General features: G+C 37.0%; 2 protein-coding genes and 1 pseudogene across 3 annotated transcripts; 2 read left to right on the forward strand and 1 right to left on the reverse strand.

Moving 5' to 3' along the window:
* The first annotated feature begins 94 nt into the window (after window positions 1-94).
* LOC127634341 (DDB1- and CUL4-associated factor 11-like) lies at window positions 95-9,545 on the forward strand. 2 transcript variants are annotated; one of them, XM_052113851.1, is made up of 15 exons: window positions 95-296; window positions 924-1,122; window positions 1,209-1,336; window positions 1,509-1,627; window positions 1,819-1,883; window positions 2,074-2,174; window positions 3,427-3,573; window positions 3,658-3,712; window positions 4,326-4,394; window positions 5,515-5,572; window positions 5,971-6,156; window positions 6,715-6,868; window positions 7,006-7,158; window positions 8,351-8,457; window positions 8,594-9,545. In XM_052113851.1, the coding sequence occupies exons 2-15, from the start codon at window positions 935-937 to the stop codon at window positions 8,696-8,698; spliced, it is 1,635 nt and encodes a 544-aa protein (XP_051969811.1). In that variant the 5' UTR covers window positions 95-296; window positions 924-934; the 3' UTR covers window positions 8,699-9,545. The 2 variants fall into 2 exon arrangements, with proteins under 2 accessions (XP_051969811.1, XP_051969812.1); XM_052113852.1 differs by having other exon boundaries at window positions 95-292.
* Window positions 9,546-11,263: 1,718 nt separating this feature from the next.
* LOC127634143 (fat storage-inducing transmembrane protein 1-like) lies at window positions 11,264-12,838 on the forward strand (annotated as a pseudogene).
* Window positions 12,839-13,188: 350 nt separating this feature from the next.
* Window positions 13,189-22,420, reverse strand: LOC127634322 (proteasome activator complex subunit 1-like). The gene is made up of 11 exons (XM_052113817.1): window positions 22,181-22,420; window positions 21,976-22,008; window positions 21,554-21,616; window positions 21,285-21,386; window positions 21,064-21,115; window positions 20,663-20,760; window positions 18,781-18,849; window positions 18,599-18,666; window positions 18,408-18,462; window positions 13,662-13,748; window positions 13,189-13,465 (listed from the first exon to the last, which is right to left on the reverse strand). The coding sequence occupies exons 1-11, from the start codon at window positions 22,217-22,219 to the stop codon at window positions 13,379-13,381; spliced, it is 753 nt and encodes a 250-aa protein (XP_051969777.1). The 5' UTR covers window positions 22,220-22,420; the 3' UTR covers window positions 13,189-13,378.

Below are 22,420 nucleotides of genomic sequence, written 5' to 3' on the forward strand. Positions count from 1 at the left end.
ACAATGGTGTGTCAACGTACTTTTTCTATTATTTTGGTTTGCTCTGCACGAGAGCGTCTGTGGGTCACGTGAACAGAGGAAGGCGAGTCTCGAGACCCGTAAACAACATGGCGCGTCACGAACCTGGAGAGTCTTGAAAACACCTCAGGGAAGAACTGAAGCGTTCAGCACACCGAACTAACACATTTATAAAGTCAATTTTGACCGCATCGTTTCTTGGTAATTTACCGAGGTCTGCAGGAAGCTACAAAATTTGTCAAGAAGCTGTCAGAGCACTGCGATCATATAACTGGTAGGTAGGTATCTCTATTTTGTAGGTCGCTTGCAGTCTGCTAGCTCGTGGGCTAACTTAACAAAGGGCTGTTTTATATGGATATTATAAGTAATACTTATTATTTTTTTATTTTGTTATGCTAAACTCTAATTTCTACATCTGAAACCATTATATGAATTTTTTCCATGCCATTTGCAGTTTTTAGTTCTAGCCTGTCATTTTAGCATGTTCGCCTGTCAGTTACATTACAGCCTTTTGTCAGCTAAGCTTTATGTCAACATTCACTAACCTAATTTAAATAATCTGTTTGAGACCATAATTCATCTGAGAGTATTTATTAGGATGTAAAACAACACTGACATCTCCCACATCTCAGTGTTCATTATCTGTAATTAGTTTAATGTATTTTTGCATTGTGACATTCTCTGTCGTCTGTTTTTTGTTCAGATTTGAATCTGCAATATAATATCTGCATATTTGGCTGAATGTCATGTTATTTACATGCTGACTTTTGACAAAATCAAAGTATTTAAGGAAAGGCTAAAATCAGGTTCTATAAATTATGTTTATTGATTTTATAATATAGTTTGCTTTTTACAATGATTAAAGACCAACTCTTGAGTGTGACTCTTTTTCTGTTATTTGGCAGACAATCAGTCTATGGGCTCTCAGTCCAGTTCTGGGATGTCCGGTCAGGGCTCTGGCAACAACCCAGATCAGTCAGAACCAGAACCCAACCAGAATTCCAACCAGACGGGCCGCACACAGGCAGAGAGGCAGTCAGAGAGACAGTCAGGATCAGAAGAGGACGTTGACTTAGCACAAGTTCTGGCGTACCTACTGCGGAGGTAAATAAATACATAACCTGTATGAGATTTATTTGTAGATACACCTCCCCCCTTTTAAAAAGTGTTCTACATTTTATCCACTATAGGGGCCAGGTGCGCCTGGTCCATGGAAGTGGAGCAACAGGCCTGCAGCTCGTGCAGTCATATTCAGACTCTGACGAAGACAGTGATGGGGCCTGGGATGGGCGGTTAGGACATCGATATGACCCTCCTGGTGAGTATAATTCAGACCTTTTATAGTCTTTTTCAAGGTTTATAAATGATTTAATAGAAACTAATGGCCCCTCAATAAGAAAAAAATATAGAAAAACATGTACCCACAATACACCCCTCTATGAATGTGTTTATGCTCATCATATGTTACGTCTTTTTTTATTCTTTCTCAGTGGATGCCCAACCAGACACACAGGAAGTAGACCGCAGTGAGATCCGAACTCAGATCCTGCTTGCCACTGCTTCTTCAGGACTAAAGGGCAGACACAGTTTCACACATATGCTGGCAGAGGTAAAATAATTTTATGTATGCATTCATCACATTGTACTGGACAATAATTTTTTTGCATCTTTGAGATCAAAGAATCTATATTTATATGCAGTCCAGTGTTCATACAGGATGCATGTTGAGTATTTAAAGATAATTCAGAAGTGTGTGTCTGAAACTTCCTATAAACTAACTGTTTTTATTGTTTGCTGAAGCGGGAACAGGGACGGTGTCGCGGGTCAAGTTTCTCTCATGGAGAGTGTAGCCGTATTCGTTCGCAGTGAGTGTAACACACACAGGCAAACACTATTCTAAAACAATAATGATAATGCCTATTGGACACATTGATGTATGCTGTATCTATCCTCAGACACAAAGTACATTTGGAATGGAATTTTCTTTCTGCTTATTAAACTGATCAGTCTTTTGCATACTTTTCATAACAACAATTCATGAAAATTTCTTCATAGTTTCATGCCCAATCATGTGGTGTACAAGGACACTTATCAACAGAAAGTCTTTTGTGGAGTCTACAGTGACGATGGAAACATGTTCCTGTCAGCATGCCAAGGTAAAACAGAGATTCCTTAACAACGCTTATTCATTTTCCAAATACACATGTGAAAAAGACAAAAATCTATAACAAAGGACTTTATCACAACTAGATTTTCATTTTCTCAAGGAAAGACCAGTGCTTGCAAAGCAGCAAAATGATAGTGTTAATGTTTTACTGTAGGTAAGCTTAGGATTTATGCTTTGGTTCTACATAAATAAATGCCATATCAGAGCTGCTTTGACAATATGACACTCAGCATGCATCTGTTTTTCAGTCAGAGGCACAGTATTGACTGTCACTGTGCTGTGTAAAGGCATCTAGAAACGGTTAAACAAATGCAGGGAAGACAAGACCAATCATTGTTCAGTATGCAAAATTGTAATCTTGTTTAGTCTGTACTTTAAAGGAATATTCTGGTTTAATACAAGTTTAGGGCAATATACAGCTTTTGTGGCATGTTGATTACCAAAAAAGTAAATTTTGACTCATCTATCCTTTTATTTAAAAAAAAGTAAAAATATGTGTTTCAGTGAGGCACTTGAAGTGGAAGTGAATGCAGCCAATCCATAAACATTAAAATATTCACTGTTTCAAAAGTATATCAGCAAGACACAAACAATATTTGTCTTGTCCATAAACAATCACTTACCTTTTCTTTGTAAAGTTATAGCCAATTTTACCATTTCATTGGTCATGACAATATAATATCACAAACTCTAAAATGACTGTAAAAAAGGACAATTTAAACTACTTCACAGCTCAAATAATACACATGTATTAACGGAATAATTTTTATAAATGCTTTTATTAAATTATAAGCTTCACATTTCTGACATTAAAGCCTCCAAAAAATTGCCCCCATTCACTTCCATTATAAGTGCCTCACTGTAACTCTGAGTTCTGCTTTTTCGTTTTATTTTTTAAAAGGAGGAATGAGTCTAAATGTATTTTTTGTGGTAATCAACATTATGCCATAAATGCTGTCGATTGAGATCAACTTGCATTGAACCTGGAATATTCCTTTAAGTCTTTGCATTTAGTGGTTCCTAACCAGAACTTCAGTTAAAACAGTACAGTGCTACATTGCAAGCGTGATAATTCACTTAATTTATGTAGTATAAATGATATTATAATTTTTTGTCATTAATGTACTAATTTAAGTTAAATGTTTGAACTCTTTTTATTTTTTATTATTACTATGCAATCTTCAAAATTATAATTGAATCATAGTAATTGATACTCTGGTATCTCTGCCTCTATTTTTTAGATCAGAATATCAGGTTATATGACACTAGTAGAGGGCGTTTTGCTCTGAAGAAGACTGTGAAGGCCAGAGACGTGGGTTGGAGTGTTTTGGATGTGTGTTTTACCCCTGATGCCAGTTGTGTGCTCTACTCCAGCTGGTCTGACTACAGTAAGACAGGAACAACTCACCCATATTGTTTTGTTGAGAATACTGAAATTATTTTGATGCAATGTATGTGTTCTCTTTCCATAGTCCATGTGTGCAGTATAGATGGGGACAGTGAAACACACACTGCTCTGGACCTCAAGTTAGTGATTCCCTCATAGTATATTATAGCATTACAACTCAGGTAATCACTTGTACACTTCTTCCTCATGTGGATGACAGACAGTAGAGCAGATCACAATAACAACCATTCATCACTAAATACATCACATGACTGTGAATTAACAAAGCTGAACATGTTGGCAAAGTTTTGTCTTATTTTTTGTTTTGTTTATTTTGAGGTTTTATGAAAAAGGAAGGAAAATATAGTTAAAAAAAAATATAATGTTAATATGAAGATTATGATGTGACAGCAACACTTCCTGTCTGCTGAGATATGCTAAAAATGCCAGCTGTTAACTTTGCCAGCATGTTTTCACAACCAAGCTGCTTTCCTCTTCACATCACCATTTTCACAGCTGCTTTGCATTGCATAATATTGTGATAAACAACTGTTATATTATGCTTGAAGATATATGGTCCACAAGTAATAGAAAGCTGTGTAAATGGAAAATATTTCATACACTCAATGGTTTATATTTGTGTATGTTAGAATATAGCCTGTTAGGTATTTTATTGTAATTACCATGGACTATAGTCATTTATGTTTAGAGTGTTACTGATACTGACTGTTTTTTTTTTTTTTCTTCTTTCAGTCCAGATGAACGGAGGTTCTGTGTTTTCTCATTGGCAGCATCCACAGATGGAAAAGAGATTTTAGGCGGGTCAGTATCTTATACTATGTTCTGCATGCCAAGAAAAGTCCTTTACTAACCCAGCATTTGTGTACTTTTGGATATTTTTAAACATGTCTGGAAGCTTTTTTTGTTTTCAATGTCACTGTTTCACCATACATGAGTGATTCTCTCTAAACCTGTCAAGAAAATGTCTTGGTACTGTTTGACTCCAAAATCAAAAGAAAAAAATTGCAACAATTAAGCCTATTTTTTGGGCCATTTTTGAATGCATTGTTCATGCATTGCTATTACCACAATGTAAGATGGCTATTATGATAATCTCATTAAAGCAGTGTGAAAAAAAAATTACATTATATTTAAATTGTAAAGTATTTATACACCATAGTATTGTATAAATGCATAGTACGGCTGATTTAAAACGTCAATACAATAAAAAAATGACTGTTACAGTTTCGAGAATCATCATTGAAAACAATTGGAATAGTTAATGTAAAATATCCAGATGCATTAAGATAATTAGAATTGGGGGGTTAAAGTGCTTAAGTGTCCTGAAACAAATGTCACAATACATTTTTTTTATTTTATTTTTTTTATCTTAATATTCCTAAATGTAGGCTTCATTTTCTTTCTTTTTTTTAATTGATTTTGGGTTAATTATGACAAAGACATTTTGTTAACAGGTTTCATGAGAATCTTCCACACAGCAGGGTCAGAAATTCAGGGGGGGCTTGAGGCAAAAATGCCATCGAAAGTGACAAAAATGCCCCTAAAATACACAATGTAGTGGCAAAATAAAAATGACCCCATAATGAGTTATTCTCTGTTTTATTTGTAACATCTGATATCATTTTTATATTGTATTATAGGCCAGGGTATGCACATTATTGCTTGAAACATGCTATATAATTACTTAATTATGTTAAAAATGTTAACTGAATAAATTGAAGATTTTTTAAAAATTATTTTGATAAGTAAAGACAAGCCCTCATAAAGTAAAAAAAAAGAAAAATCCCTTGAAAATCAAGTCCAGGGGATAAATATTGCCCCTAAATCGAAAAGTTATTTTCTGATGCTGCCATATGGTAAAATGTGTATGTATAAGATAATTTGTCACTGTTCCTGAGATACCTTTATCTCTATTAAACAGTGCAAACGATGGCTGCCTGTATGTGTTCGATCGTGAACAAAACAAGAGAACACTTAAGGTATGGTTCACATGATGGTGAATGTGTGAACTAGCAAATTAATATCATACATTCAAGTCCCTTTTAAAGGGATAGTTTATCCAAAAATGAACATTCTTTCATCATTTACTCACCCTTATATCGTTCCAAACCCATATGACTTTCCATGGAGCACAAAGGAGATGTTCATACATCATACATGTTTGGAAAAACATGAGGGTGAGTAAATTATGACATCATTTTCATTTTGTGGAAACCTCTACAGATTCCTGGTCACCGTAATTCAAAAGTCTACCACTCTGAATTCAAATGAGTTCTTTGAGATCAATGATAAGCTAGTGAGAACATTATACAATAATCCAAGAAGAAATTGCCCTTGATAGAAGCATAACTAATATGTATTTCTCTCTGTCTCTCAGATTGACGCTCATGAGGATGATGTGAATGCTGTAGCGTTTGCAGACAGTTCATCACAGTTACTCTTCTCAGGGAGTGATGACGCTCTCTGTAAGGTTTGGGACAGGCGTACACTTAGAGAAGACAGACCACAGCCTGTGGGTCAGCTGGCAGGACACAGAGATGGAATCACCTTCATACACAGCAAGGTATATTAACACATTACCACATTATATCTGGTGGAATCATGACAAGACACTGTGATGTACATCAATTATGATTAACATAACCTTTATATATCATTATAATATATCATTATAAGCCAAAGTGGTTGTAATGAATCACCACAGTACAATTTGCACTCAAGATAGTAGAGCAGCCTTTTAAGTAACTAAATAAAAACCTCATATAAGGGACATTATAGTGACAAAAGTATGAAGACACCCCTTTCTATTTTACGGGTTTGGCTCGTTCGGAGCACCCATTACTAACAGTCTCATAAAAAGAAGCATTCAGTCATGCAATCTCCTTTTATAAACATTTTCATTTGTATGAGGCATACCAAAGCACTTTCAATGTGGTTCTGTCATGGCAATGGCTTTGAAATAAAATGTTCAACAGGCACATATGGGTGTGGTCATCCGGATCCAAATACTGTAGAAATATTATTTAGAAATGTATTAGTTCCTTTAGTTTAAGAACAGCAGTTAACTTAAACATGACTAAAAATGTAGTGCACTAAGCAGTATTTATATGTTGTTCTGAAGGGCGACGCTAGGTATTTGATCAGTAACTCCAAAGATCAGTCTATTAAGCTGTGGGACGTGAGGAAATTTTCCCCTAAAGAAGGACTTGCAGCTTCTCGACTTGCTGTCACACAACAGAACTGGGACTACCGCTGGCAGCAGGTTCCCCAGAGAGGTTTGTGTAGCTTACATAGGATGTCTATTTATAATAAACCTGTCAGACAAACTGGAGTATTTTCCACCTTAATTTTACACATGAACACAATGCGGCTGTTTTATTTTGTCATTTCATCTTGTCTTGTTGCTCTGCAGCCATAAAGAGGCATAAGCTGACTGGTGACACCTCTGTAATGACATACAGGGGTCACGGGGTTCTGCACACTCTCATTCGGTGTCGCTTTTCTCCTGAATTCAGCACTGGACAGAAGTTTATTTACACAGGCTGTTCAACAGGCAAAATCGTCAGTAAGTGTGTCCACATATATGTGCCTGAACGGTGCAGTGCTTTAGTAAGCTTTGTAATAAAGAGATATCATTGACACTGTATATATATAAAGAAGGATCAAAAATGTATCATGCCTTAACTTCCTGAGATCTGAGCTTGACTGCTGTGTGCATTTTCCATTTCCCTTTTTTGATTTGTAACTAGTAGATCCTAATAAACTTGCAATAATAATATTAATAATTTTCTTGAGCAGATAGTTTTCATAAAAAATGATGTCCACATTGTGGACAGTGGGACCAAGTTTCTACCAAGCTGTAGAAATTCAGATTTTTTTTTAATCAAATTGTTTTTGATTCCAGGAGTGTTGGTTATTCATGTTTTTGAGACTTTACAGACATTACATCACATTACATACAATCACTGTTAACATAAAATTATACATGAAACATCATCTGTGGCCTGAAACTGATCTTTGGGTAGGATTTTAGGATTGAATGCACTTAGCTTCATAAAGAGCTCTCTTGACCCTATTTAGTGAATGACTTAATCTCCAGAGTGCTGTCTGTCTGCACTGGTCTCAGAACAGTTCGAAATACACCTTATTTTCATCCTAATTCCATAAAAAGCCTCTGAAAGCAACATTTTTCAGCTTTTGGATGAACCATTGATTCTCAATGTGATCATGCACAGTAAATATAGGATTTCTAAGCAAATAATTTGCTGAAGTACACATAAGTGTACATTGGGTTTATAAGTGTGGCGTTTTGCGATAAATCGCTAAACTGTTAAAAATGGCATATTGGATGAAACTAGAGACATCTTTTGACTCCAACAGATTCAATGTAAAAACATAATTCGGTTTCTTACCAGATGTCGTTTTGTTGGTGTTTCTCCCAAAGATAAACTTAGCTGTGATCTGTTCCATGTTGTTTTGTCACATGACTCCATGCGTCGAAAGTTTAACCCTTTACTGACAGCCCTTCTGAACTGAGATCAGTGTGTTTAAATGAATTTAAATTATGCATTGTGTATAGTGAAGCTAAAATACAAATGTCCACACATGTGGAAGTGGGGCCGTTGAAGGTGAAGTTTTAATTTATTATTTTTTCATGATTAAATAACAAAAAAAATGTCTTTTGATTTAGTTTGTGGATTTTTCATATTTATCCTAATCTGCCTGATTTCATTGTTTTCCTCAAACTCCTTCTGAAGTCTATGATGTATTGACGGGATCAGTTGTGTCCAAAATGTCCAATCATGATGCATGTGTGAGGGACGTCAGTTGGCACCCTTATCAAGTCAACATGGTTAGCAGTTCAGTAAGTAAACATCTTATAATATATAAATGTAGGTCTATTGTCAGTGCTTAAATATCACTCGTTGTTTGTTGATACTGGACTACAGCTTGGCTGTTTTTTGTCCTGTACATTTCGTCTTACTTTCATGTGTCCTCAGTGGGATGGTGCCATACGTTTGTGGGAACACGCACAGAAACACCCTCTGGATAAAGACAGAGAGCGAAGGAGCGTGGAGGTGGTGGAGATGACAGCAAAATGTTGATGATGTCAGACACGGATGGGTTGTGGTGCTGTCTCCGCAGATTTGAAAAGAAAAATTTATATATATATATATATAAAAGAGAACAAATTTTGTGCAGAGAGTTGTAAAATCACATTGATGATATAGTAGGCAGGGGTTTTCAAAGGTGTTATTTGTTTGATTCCACATTGCTCTGTCTGTCTGCAAAAGGAAAAAAGAAAAAAATCACAATACCAATATAGAAGTTTAAGCATAAAGGGGCAGTGACATATAGGTATTGGAGACTTCTTTTATGATTTCTCTTTTATGCTTACTGTCACACCTCTTTCTAAGCTTCTAGGGGATAGTTTAGAACCGGTTCAAACTTAAGTGAAAGATTTCAATATCACGAATAATATGGAAGCATTATTTCAGACAGGCGCAATGCTTTGCTTGAAATCCCTCAGTATGGCAACAATGTTGCTTTACCAAAAAAGCAATACTTGCATAAGTAAATATAGCAAAATAATTTAGACATGAAGGATATGTTTCTAAAAGTGCATTGGGAATAATTCTAAATATTGTAAAAATTTTTATTGCTATTAATGTCCAGGATTTGATTTTGTAATTCAATGTAAACAAAAATCTATTCCTTGTCAAAAATCTGAATGTGTGGTACAAGTGTGGCTGGAGACTTTGTCATGGGTTTACGGATGTGGAAGTGAGTTTCTCTATGCATATGTGTGTGAGAGTGTTCGCAATTTGTTTCTGTCGACACAGATTTGTTTTGTGTGTGTGATCTAAGTGCATTTAAAACTCTTTGAGACACACTAAATTGTTTTACAAGAATAATTAAACTTATGCTCACAACTTTGTTTTGAGTCTAAATCATATCTCAAAAGTCAATTTCTTATGCCCTACATGTATTTAAAGGTGAATTGAAAATTTCAATTGACTGTTTTTCCAGCAATTCAAGACAAGATCAAAGTTTATATAAATGTATTTTATTTCAAGGAATGTTCTAGAATGTGTCTGTGAAGATAAAAGAAAATGGTGAAAAGGTGAAGAAAAATGCTCTAAATGAGAAAAGTAGGGTTATTATACAGTAAATGAGGGAAAGGTACATATTGTACATTTATGTTAGTATAGGTTTGCTTTACAGTGTTTCAATGCATAACAGCAAATACATCACAAAAGAGCCAATCTCTCATTTCAAAGTAACAATTTAGAAGAAAATCTAAAACAGTCTGTATTTTTATGATGTTTTTTCTTTCCTTGGTCAATTATTTCAAACAGATTTTTCTTTATTTTAATCTATGCTAGAGCCAAGATTTGTTTCAACCCTTAAATGCATTACAATTTCACCAAACACACTTACATTTTTGGGTCTTTAGAGACCTGGCATGTATATCCATCACAAATGGATCAACAAAATTCACAGGTAATGTCACATTTTATAATTATTTTAATAAAATAAAATATATTTTAATGTTTTATTTTTCATATATCAAAGCAATAATGCAACAAATCTAGAACAGGATTCTTTTATTTTCACTGAAATTTCATCAAACACAACATAATTTACATCACAACCCTTACTGACTCAAAATAGACACAACTTACATAATTTCAGAATTACACTCAAATGACAATAGTTATATCATACTGTTCATGTACACTTGCTGTGGTTTACTTCAATGTTGTTTATTCATCAAATATAAATCAAGTCAATCACTCAAATATCTTGAGTAAGAAATAGCATATATACTATGTATGTGTACTGCTGTATATGGGATACAGATAATTCACCATTGTTGCACAAGTCAACATTTATAGTGTTTGTATGAACATGGTACTCATAGCTGTCCTGTGATAGTAAACTTAAATAAATATGAAGTAATCATCAATTGTATAATTTATGGAAGTGAAAAAAGCAGTCACTACCAAGGGACTCTAGCCTATACACTTTTGGAACTTAAGCCATTATAACATTTATTTTATAATATTCATTTTTATGTGTTTTACACAATTTATAAAAGATGGATTAAGGAATACTAAAGATGTGTGGGCACAACTTTAAAAAATGGATGAGGTACAGGGGGTGGTATGAGGTATGTATGTCTTTACGGGTTAAAGATTAATTATAATCCATCTTTTAAAAACACTTGGAAATGATACAAACCTTTAAAACCACAAAGGGAATGTTGCTGTTCTGCTTCATTTGAGACACGGGGTCATATAGAAGAGAAATCTGATAAGATGGGAATGTTTGGGGCTGTTAGGGACAAGAATGATGTAAGGACTCTGACTGAGAGAAGTGGCATAAACCAGCAGGTAGTACTCATCTGTAAAAACAAAAGGGCCAATAACAGACCACTGACATATGGTCTTTTTCTGAATTCATGCTGTTAGTCTGTTTGTTGTAAATGCATTGGAATCACTGCCTTGAGTAAACCCGTATGGATCTTTGTGGGCTAATGGAGATACGCAGGATTCAAAACTCTACCTACAGACATCTACACAGCTTTGGTGGTAGTCACTGATCTCACAGCTGTACTACTTGGTCATTTGCTATTCAGATATTATTTCCACTTCCTATTATCTGTGATGGTGTTGTTTGGACCTGTTCTGAGACTCTGGGACTCCAAGTACAGCATATTTGGCAACAAGAACCACTACCTGTACAGCAAGATCCAACTCTCCTTTTAAGTTACTGGCTGCAACTGTAAGCCTGAGAAACTTCTTATTACATTTGTAGTCTGTCGGGTTGATCTGTGTATTTCCATCAACTGTTAATACATATTTCAAATCATTTATTTATTATTTATTTGATAGAAATGCATACATATTATTAAATATTTATAAAAGAATATGCATAATTAATTATAATAAAAACATAATAGTTAAGATACTATTTAAGTAAATATTGTGAGCATTTTTCATATATTTTAAAAATACTACAATAATATTTTTATTGTTTTTAAATATTTAATATGTAGTGACTGTATTGAGTGCGCTTACAATGGAAATATTACATTAGTCTCTTTTCATTTCATTGTGTTAAGTGCATGTGCTGTGCCTGATTTATTTCTTATTCATTATGAGTTTGATCTTTTAGGCTATTTCTGCATTCATGCTGGGGCTGGACCTGTGTTTTTTGTGGCTCCTTCATTTTTTTCTGTCAAACTGCATAAGCTCTAAACTGCTAATTCACTCTATTTGTCACCTCTCTCGGCTGTGGCTGGCATTCTGTGGTCTCTGTTCTGCTGTGTACTCTCCTTCCTTGTGGATACCTCAGGAAGCTGCTTTGAGCCACTCCATACCACCACAGAAGTCCATTGGAACCCCATAGAGCTCTTTGAGTCTGAAAAGCCATTAGGGGCCCCTTGTTGCTTCTGAGAGAGAAAAAGGGCAAAGCTGCATGCCTTAAAGCAGGGTTACAGTGGCAGGGATGTGAAGTATCTGATGATATCTTGATTCTGTGCTTGTGTTGAGGAAATTAGTGTTTTTAGGTGCTGCTTGGCTCTAGGGTTACCATTGCGGATACTTTTACTGTTATGCATGTTGTTGTTAAGTCTCTGGATTTTCCTGATTCTCAGCTTGCTGGCACACTTTCCATAGTTCCCCTCCCAGCTGGTTGGGGGAACTCGAGGGTATTTGGGAAGGAATGGACTTTACACAGTCTGTTTCATTTTGAAGCCAGGCTGGTGCTGTCAGTGTATGTATACACATCATGTGTTAACATAAATGTATAGTCTTTATTTGAGAGAGAGTGTAAAGTGGGCCATAAAAGGTATTTGGACACTTAAGGGGATAGTTCACCCAAAAATAAAAATTCTGTCATACTGTATTTTGTTCCCCCTCATACGATTTCCCACCTACATGACTCTCTTTCTTTAGTGGAACACAAAATGAGATGTTAGGTAAACTGTTAGCCTCAGTCACCATTAACCTTCATTGCATCTTTTTCCATTTAATTAAAGTGAAAGGGGACCGAGAGTTTCAGTAAGTAACACTCTGGCTAACGTGTAAGAAAATCATGCATTTGGAACAACATGGGAATCTTAATGTCATAATTTGGCCTCTATGCTGTCATAATGCAGTCTTTATGATGTCACAGTGTGGTCTCTATGCTGTCACAGTGTGGTCTCTATTTCACAATGGGGTATTTTGATGTCTTAAAGGGGCTTATTTGGACAACCATAAAATGTCCAAATAATTTCATCTTACTTTTGAACAAAATATATATTGTTTTATAATATGAATTAATAAACCTTTTGGGAAATACTTTGCTGTATTTAAAATAATGCCTATTGGTTAAATATGTTGCTTTATAGTTTATTTATGATTTATTTATTGTAAGTGTGGCTTCATTTTAGTGTGTGTTTTTTAGCTCTTTTTTTGTCTTGGCAAACACCCTAAGAGGTTTTCTTTTATTATAAACTCTTTTGTCTTCAAATAACCCAATGCTTTTCAAAGATTATGGAAAGACATGTTCTGTGTTAGATTTAACAGGAAACATGAGCGACGTTACACACCTTATCACACCTTTATTGTGTAAAAAAACAGTACTACAGTAGATTTCTTCTGTAATAAACGAAATTGAAGCTTTAGTCAATGCACTATGACAGTAGATGTGAAATACAATATGACATGTTTCACTTTCAGAAAATGTGTATGTTTGTGTGTCTGTGTCTTTTCAGTGCAGATTGGGTGGGGTTCTCAGTAGATAAGTGCTTTGGAGGATAAGTCTCCTCTGGGTTTCTTAATCTTGTCAAGATTCTTGGTGATGACATCATACAACACAGCCTAAAATTGGAAAGAGAATGGTTGAGAGCCAAAACTTATAGCCAATAAATTACAACTAAATTACAGGTGATTTACAATTTCAGACAGATCTTATTAGATACAGAAGCATCAACTTTAATAAATGTAAGTTATTAAAGAACAGCAACATACGATGCAACATAGATGTTTGTCTAGGGTTAGAAAAGTCTGAACTCACGTAAATGTTGCGAATCTCCAGGACTACAATGCGTAATTCACAGTACTGGTGCTGATCCAGTTCATGGACAAGCTGCCTGAAATCTCCCTGTTGTCATACAACAAATTGACACAATACCAATAAATCAAAACAAACCAAATCTGTAGAATCTAAGGCATCTTTCAAATATTTCATGAGATCGTTTAATTATTTTTGACTAGGTTTAAAATCATTAATCAACTGAATCTGAAAGTATTGTTAAATGGATTCTCCAGATATTTGAATTTTTTTCACTAGGTTTTAAAACCTCTAATTAGTAGATTCTGAAAAAACAGGGTTCCCACCCTTTTTGACCAACGCATATCCATGACCTTTCCAGTCATTTGTAATTACTGGAAATTAACCGTTTTTTTTAATCATTCAGACAAATTCACTAATAAATCATTTAGGCCGATTTGTGAATCGTTTTGACTATTCATTTTAAGTAAATTTTATTTACATAACAGCAATATCTAGCTTGCTAAACATTTTAAAGCAGAGAAAAACTAGAAAAAAAAAAAGAAAAAAATATATATATATATATATATTCACTCAAGAAATTAAGCCAATGAAGCAGAGCTGGAACTAAAAGTCTGTTTTGACTGCACTGATTGGGGTGTTTTTGAAGCTGCAGCCATCGACCTGGACGAGCTCACAGATACTGTGACATCATATATCAGTTTCTGTTAGGACATGCGCATTCCTACTAGGACTTATTTAACATACAACAAAGGAGAGTGGCTAAAAGAAGCTATTCTGAAAAAACTGTTTTCAGCTAACGACCCTGCATCAGGTGTGGAGAGGCCAGAAAGATTTTAAAATCTACAAGACACCATCCCCCAACACTGTAGGGAATCAACAACTGGCTGACAACCTGAATGTGTGTTACTGATTTGAAAAGCCCAGTCACACACTCCACACCCGCTCCGACATTCAAAGCACATACACATTTACACCTCCTGCAACTGCCATGCAAAATTGTGTTTCACACACTTGTCTAAAATCCTGTGCTGACCAGCTGTCCCCCATCTTCACACAGATCTTCAACAGATCACTGGAGCAGTGTGAAATTTACTGCTGCTTCAAATGCTCCACAATCATCCCCATTCCAAAGAAACCCAAGATCAAAGGACTGAATGACTACAGACCCAAACGTTGCCTCTGACGTATGTGGTCATGAAGTCATTTGAGAGACTGGTGTTGGCCCACCTGAAGGACATCACTGAACCCTTTCTGGATCCCCTTTAATTTGCTTATAGAGCAAACAGGTCTGTGGATGATGCAGTCAATATGGGACTGCATTACATACTTCAATAGACAGACCAGGGACTTATGCAAGGATACTTGTGGACTTCAGTTTGGCTTTTAACACCATCAACCCGCTTTCCTATGGACTAAATTAACCAAGCTCTCTGTAAACGGCTCTATCTGTCAGTGGATCACCTTTTTGACAGACAGCCAGCAACTAGTGAGAATGGGGAAATTCACCTCTAGCACATGTACAATCAGCACTGGTGCCCCCCAGGGACGTGTTCTCTCCCCACTACTCTTCTCCCTCTACAAACATGACTGCACTGCCAAGTACACAGCATCAGTGACCAGCTACATCAGCAAGTGCATTGATGATGTCACTTTCTCCAAGACCATCACGACACGCTCCAACCAGAAGCCGTGGATGACTGCGGAGGTGCGCACGCTGCTGAGGTCCCGAGACTCCGCCTTCAGAGCAGGCGATAAGGCAGCCCTAAGAACAGCTAGGGCCAAACTGTCACGGGCAATCAGAGAGGCAAAGCGCCGACACGCCCAGAGAATCCACAGTCACTTCCAGGACAGCGGTGACACGCGGCGCATGTGGCAGGGCATCCAGGCCATCACCAACTACAGGACAACATCAGTTGCCTGTGACAAAGATGCCTCCCTTCCAGATGCGCTGAACGACTTCTACGCTCGGTTTGAAGTGCAGAACGACGTGATGGCGAGGAAGTCCACCCCTCCTCCCAACGACCAGGTGCTCTGTCTTACCACGGCTGATGTATGGAAAACTCTACGTAGAGTCAACCCACGGAAGGCTGCTGGACCAGACAACATTCCTGGTAGAGTGCTCAGAGGATGTGCAGACCAGCTAGCAGATGTTCTTACCGACATCTTCAACATCTCTCTGAGCAGCGCCGTCGTTCCAACGTGCTTCAAGGCCACCACCATCATCCCCATGCCAAAGAAGTCTTCAGTGTCCTGCCTCAACGACTACCGTCCCGTCGCACTTACACCCATCATCATGAAGTGCTTCGAGAGGCTCGTCATGAGGCAGATTAAGACCCAGCTGCCCCCTCACTAGACCCACTGCAGTTTGCGTATCGTTCAAACCGCTCAACGGACGATGCCATCACCACAACCCTCCATCTGGCCCTCACCCACCTAGACAATAAGGACTCATACGTTCGAATGCTGTTCATAGATTTCAGCTCAGCATTCAACACAATCATTCCCCAGCACCTGATTGGAAAGCTGAACCTGCTGGGCCTGGACACCTCCCTCTGCAACTGGATCCTGGACTTCCTGACTGGGAGACCTCAGTCAGTCCGGATCGGGAACAGCATCTCCACCACCACCACACTGAGCACTGGGGCCCCCCAGGGCTGTGTGCTCAGTCCACTGCTGTTCACTCTGCTGACTCACGACTGTGCAGCAATGCACAGCTCGAATCACATCATCAAGTTCGCCGATGACACGACCGTGGTGGGTCTCATCAGCAAGAACAACGAGTCAGCATACAGAGAGGAGGTGCAGCGGCTGACGAACTGGTGTAGAGCCAACAACCTGTCCCTGAATGTCGACAAAACAAAAGAGATGGTTGTTGACTTTAGGAGAGCACAAGGTGAACACACTCCGCTGAACATCGACGGCTCCTCTGTGGAGATCGCCAAGAGCACCAAATTTCTTGGTGTTCACCTGGCGGAGAACCTCACCTGGTCCCTCAACACCAGCTCTATCACCAAGAAAGCCCAGCAGCGTCTCTACTTTCTTCGAAGGCTGAGGAAAGCACATCTCCCAACCCCCATCCTCACTACATTCTATAGAGGGACTATTGAGAGCATCCTGAGCAGCTGCATCACTGCCTGGTATGGGAATGGCACCGTTTCGGACCGCAAAGCCCTGCAGAGGATAGTGAGGACAGCTGAGAAGATCATTGGGGTCTCTCTTCCCTCCATCAAAGACATTTACAAAAACACTGTATCCACAAAGCAACTAGTATTGTGGACCGACCCCACACACCCCTCACACAAACTCTTTACCCTCCTCCCGTCTGGCAAGAGGTACCGAAGCATTCGGGCCCTCACGGCCAGACTGTGTAACAGCTTCTTCCCCAAGCCATCAGACTCCTCAATACTCAGAGACTGGTTTGACACACACGTGTCCTGAGTTGCACTTTAATTACTGTCACTTTATAACTGTCTGCTACCTCAATAACTGCTATGTGCATAGAACACTATCTCATAGTATGTTATGTTTACATTTTAGAAACTGTCATCTTTTTGCACTACTGAGTACTGGTCGGTGCTGCACTGTCTATTGTCCTGTTCATTGTCAGTAATTTGTTGTACTGTCCTGTACTTTTTGCACATGTTTGCACGTGCACTTTATATAGGTATATATAGGTAGTTTATATAGGTATTTTATTCCTTTGTGTAGTCTCATGTGGTCCTGTGTTGGTCCTTTGTTGTTTTTATGTAGCACCATGGTCCTGGAGGAACGTTGTCTCGTTTTGCTGTGTACTGTACTAACTGTATATGGTTGAAATGACAATAAAAACCACTTGACTTGACTTGACTTGAAGTAGTCATTGAGTCTGTCCTTTGCACTTCTATAACTGTATGGTTTGGTTCAGCAACCAAGTCAGACATCAGAAGATTCAAAGAATAGTTCGGACTGCTGAGAGGATTATTGGCACTCACGTATCCACCCTGCTAGAACTGTACACATCCAGAGTGACAAAAAGGGCTGGTAAAATCCCTCTTGACCCTATTCATCCAGCACACATCCTCTTCAAACTGTTGCCATCTTGCCAGTGCTTCAGAAAACTGAGCACCAGAACCGCCAGGCACAGGAACAGTTTTTCCCCTCAGGCCATCCACCTCTTGAACAGTTAAAACTGTCCCCAAAAACTTTCCTTTGGTCAATACACCATGTGCAATATTCAATCCATCCATTCCAATTTATATCCAGATTTAATTTGTATTATTTAACATATCCTACCTCTTCTTCAATACATTACATCACCTGCACATAAATATATATCTGTCTATAAAATATTCTAACAACAATAATGCACTATTATATATTTCTTTTTTTTTTTTCGATCTATGTTGTATATTAAATTATTATTTTCTGTCACTATACGTACATATGTTTAAATGTATATGTTTGTATGTGTGTATATTGCACTGGAAGCTTCTGCCACCATGACAAATTCCTTGTGTGTGCAAGCATACTTGGCAATAAAGCTCGTTCTGATACTAATATTTCCATGACATTTGAGATTTTATTAAATTCTTTTGACTTTCCAGGCCTGGAAAACAACATTTAAAATTCCCTGATATTTTCAGGTTTTCATGATCATGGGGACCATAAACAAAGATTTTAATAATTTTTTCCCCTGACAATTAGTTTTTCCAGGTGGTAAGCAGCAATGGCAAAATCTCCTTCAAATAACATACAAAATAAACTGACCACATGTGGCTGTTTGGAAGCCTTGGCTACAGCATCTCCCCTCTCACTGTAGTACCTGATTATACAGAAATACAGTGACAAATTAATCACAATCCACATGCTGACTAGGTTAACAAATAGGAAATGTATTTTTAATAAAACATGGCAGTTAATGTTTGATTTTAGGGTTGTGATGCTGTCTGGTCTCTTACTTAGAAATTTGTGTCTGGAATCCCTCGATCTTGGTACGAGTATTGGTAAACAATTCAAAAACTTTTTCCTGTGGGAAAAATTATATATTGTATTATGTCTAACTGAATCTAAATTTACTGTAAATCTTTGGATTCTTTTTTTTTCTTTTTCACAAATGTAACATAAGCTGTGGTTGACTGACCTGTACAGAAACTCCAAAATTGTTCCCATCTTCAATACGGGGGATCAGTAGCTGTAACCAAATCGACACCTGCACAAAGGTTGAATACATATATTAAACTATGCAACAAATTTTACAAGACTCTAAACATCTACATGAAGCATGCCGTTAACTATGAATTAAACTAATTGAACATTTTACGTGTTTGCACCTGTAAAAGTGGTTTCTAAGAAATAAGCAAATAAATTATTCCTTTGGTTTCAAATGTGCATAAATATAATAGCTTCCAGCTACTAGTGCACTTAAAAAATATTTCAGTCAATTTCTTAAGAGTCATACATTTCAGTTGTATGACAAATTTCCATCAAACTGAATTTCATATTTGTAAAATGTAACATTTAAATAATCTACAATATTTGTAATAAATTAAACATAAATTAAGTATTTCAGTTTAATTAAATACTTCACATCATGCTTAAATTCATAACATGTACACTGTTGGCCAAAAGTTTGGAATAATGCACAGATTTAGCTGGAAATTGGTACTTTAATTCATTAAAGTGGCATTCAGCTGATCACAAAGTATAGTCAGGACATATACTGATGTAAAAAACAGCACCATCACTATTTGAAAAAAGTTATTCTTGATCAAATCTAGACTGGCCCCATTTCCAGCAGCCATCACTCCAACACCTTATACTTGAGTAATCATGCTAAATTGCTAATTTGGTACTAGAAAATGACTTGCCATTATATCAAACATGGTAGAAAGCTATTTGGTTCATTTAAATGAAGCTTAACATTGTCTTTCTGTTTGTTTTTGAGTTGCCACAGTGTGCAATAGACTGGCATGTCTTAAGGTCAATATTAGGTCAAACATGGCAAAAAAGAAACAGCTTTCTCTAGAACCTCATCAGTCAATCATTGTTTTGAGGAATGAAGGCTATACAATGCTTGAAATTACCAAACAAACTGAAGATTTCATACAATGGTGTACACTACAGTCTTCAAAGACAAAAGACAATTGACTCTAACAAGCACAGAAAGAGACGTGGAAGGCCAGATGTACAACTAAACAAGAGGATAAGTACATCAGAGTCTCTAATTTGAGAAATAGACACCTCTCATGTCATCAGCTGACAGCTTCATTGAATTCTACCCACTCAACACCAGTTTCATGTACAACAGTAAAGAAAAGACTCAGGGGTGCAGCCTTATGGGAAGAATTGCAAAGAAAAAGCCACTTTTGCAAAGAAAAGGTTAGAGTGGGCAAAGAAACACAGACATTGGACAACAGATAATTGGAAAAGTGTGTTATGGATTTTAACCCCATTGAGCTTTTGTTGGATCAGCTAGACTGTAAGGTGTGTGAGAAGTGCCCGAGAAGACCGCCACATCTATGGCAAGTGCTACAGGAAGTGTGGGGTGAAATGTCACCTGATTATCTGGACAAACTGACAGCTAGAATAACAAGGATCTGCAAAGCTGTCATTGCTGCACATGGAGGATTTTTTGACTAGAACTCTTTGAAGTAGTTTAAGAAGTTCTGAACATTGTAATGGTAATTTTTCAAGTTATTAATGTCCTGACTATACATTGTGATCAGTTGAATGCCACTTTGGTGAATTAAAGTACCAATTTCTTTCCAAAAGAGCAAAATCAGTACATTATTCCAAACTTCTGGCAGCCAGTGTACATTGTTAAAGATTACTCAATTCAGTTTGATAAACATTTGTCATACAATTCAAATGTGTAAATATTAAAACAGACTGATATATATATATATATTGTTATTATTATTTTGCAGCATCTCAAGAAACAAACTTGCACAATTTAAAACTGAGCCATCTAAATCTTTGTGTCCCATAGGTGACACTAATTTTGAAATGTGTTAAAACCTCACCGTGTTAAGAGACTCCTGTACAGTCTGAATTTCAGGCTTGATATGTTTGATGAGTTTCTCTACTGTCTCATTGCAGGCGATGGGACCACAGGGAGGGCCTTTCAAATCGAATCAGCATCATTAGTTTTAATTTGTGCTCCAGCATCATCTTACATTTCAAAATAATTTTACTTCAAATGACAAATTACTTTCTTATGGCAGAGATAAACGCGCTTCAACATAAGAATTCAAAATTTTGCTTAAATCTTTTTCAGTAATTCAAAGGGCCACACTGCTACCCAGTGTTCAGGATGAGAATTACACATACTGAGATGATATTTAGGGGAATTCTCTACCAAGGAAAAGAGAACAGCGCAAATCACATTTTCAGTTTCATTGTCCAGAGTGGAGAATTACTTTACCTTCATCCTCTTCTTCTTTAGCATCATCCTTCTTTCCCTCTTTCGCCTTTTTCTGTGCAAATAATATTTCATTAATGAGCTCAAGTCTAGACAGAAACATCATCAAACCACAGAACGGTGTTGTGACACAATACAGTAGATCTAGCATCAATTAAATAATAATAATATTTTTAAGGTGAATATTGCAGATTTGTCAATAATATAGAATGTTTTATGCTTGCCTCCTCTTTCTTCTTCCTCTTGAGCTCTTCTTTGGCAGGGTCTGGGATTGGGATTTCTAGAGGAGCCTTGATGACAGACAGATCCTTCAGACTATAGGATCCCTAAAGACAAAAAAAAAAAACATAACATAAATACAAACAACAACAACAGCAGCAGCAGCAGCATTATACTCTAAGCTCCAGTATAATCTCTCTGCGCAGTCATAGCGACTGAACGTTGACAGCTGCTCTCTCTCTCTCTCTCTCTAAATACATGTATGATTTCATACCTGCAACAGGTTGTCCATCTCTGCAATCTTCCCTGGGAAGAAGTTAGAGAGCAACTGTTCGGCCTTTTGAAAGGGATAAGACATTTGTCATTAACATAACAACACTACAAACAATAACTATGATATCCCTTACAAATATACCTTGGTAAACATAGTTTCCACTAAAATACCATAGTTATTACAGTTATTGTAAAACCATAACACATTTATACTGTAAGGAGTTTCCTTCAAAACGGTGTAAGAACCTAGTGTAAATGTCTGTCATTCCTGTTTGTTTGTTAATGACAGTGGTGGCTAATAGGAAGTTTCAACAGATTTACAATAGTCACAATAAATAGCTATGGTATTTTGGAAGACATTATGATTACCATGGTTAATGCTTTGCAAAGTATTAGAGGGTAACTGAAGGATTCTGTATATACCTCTTTAGTAATTTTTTGGGCGAATCCATCCACCTGCAATTTAGATAGGAAGTGTTAGTCAAACTTATCACACGCACTCAACACAGAAACACCACAAGTTTCATTATACTATGTTGGTAGATAGTCGACTCAAAATCAAATATTCTCGGCCAAACGACAGTCAGAAATAAGCTTAAAGCAGTTTTCAGGCCTTCGGTTTTTTTACCTGTTTTTTAGACGCGGGGCTCATGTCTAAGGAAGTCATTGCTGCAGAAATGTACCTTAGTGCAAAACTTTATGAAACCTTTTTGCAAATAAACGCTTATTGAATGTATTTATCCCAGTATATAACGTATCTAAATACGACAGAAAAGTAAATATCCAGTTGTCATCGACGAAACGACGAGAAGCCACTATTACTCAGCACAAAGAATGAAAATGAAAGTGAATTTAGTGTTGAATAAAT

Source organism: Xyrauchen texanus, chromosome 41 (assembly GCF_025860055.1).
Source record: "Xyrauchen texanus isolate HMW12.3.18 chromosome 41, RBS_HiC_50CHRs, whole genome shotgun sequence".
Classification (NCBI taxonomy): Eukaryota; Metazoa; Chordata; class Actinopteri; order Cypriniformes; family Catostomidae; genus Xyrauchen; species Xyrauchen texanus.

Bases quoted from the DNA above. Each gene is read 5' to 3' on its own strand.
- LOC127634322 (XM_052113817.1), bottom strand. From the start codon at position 22,219: ATGACTTCCTTAGACATGAGCCCCGCGTCTAAAAAACAG. The intron at 21,617-21,975 runs GTATATACAGAA...CCCTTTCAAAAG, and splicing joins CCCAAAAAATTACTAAAGAG to GCCGAACAGTTGCTCTCTAA. The intron at 21,387-21,553 runs GTATGAAATCAT...TTTTGTCTTTAG, and splicing joins AGATGGACAACCTGTTGCAG to GGATCCTATAGTCTGAAGGA.
- LOC127634341 (XM_052113851.1), top strand. From the start codon at position 935: ATGGGCTCTCAGTCCAGTTCTGGGATGTCCGGTCAGGGCTCTGGCAAC. The intron at 1,123-1,208 runs GTAAATAAATAC...TATCCACTATAG, and splicing joins CTGGCGTACCTACTGCGGAG to GGGCCAGGTGCGCCTGGTCC. The intron at 7,159-8,350 runs GTAAGTGTGTCC...CTCCTTCTGAAG, and splicing joins TTCAACAGGCAAAATCGTCA to TCTATGATGTATTGACGGGA.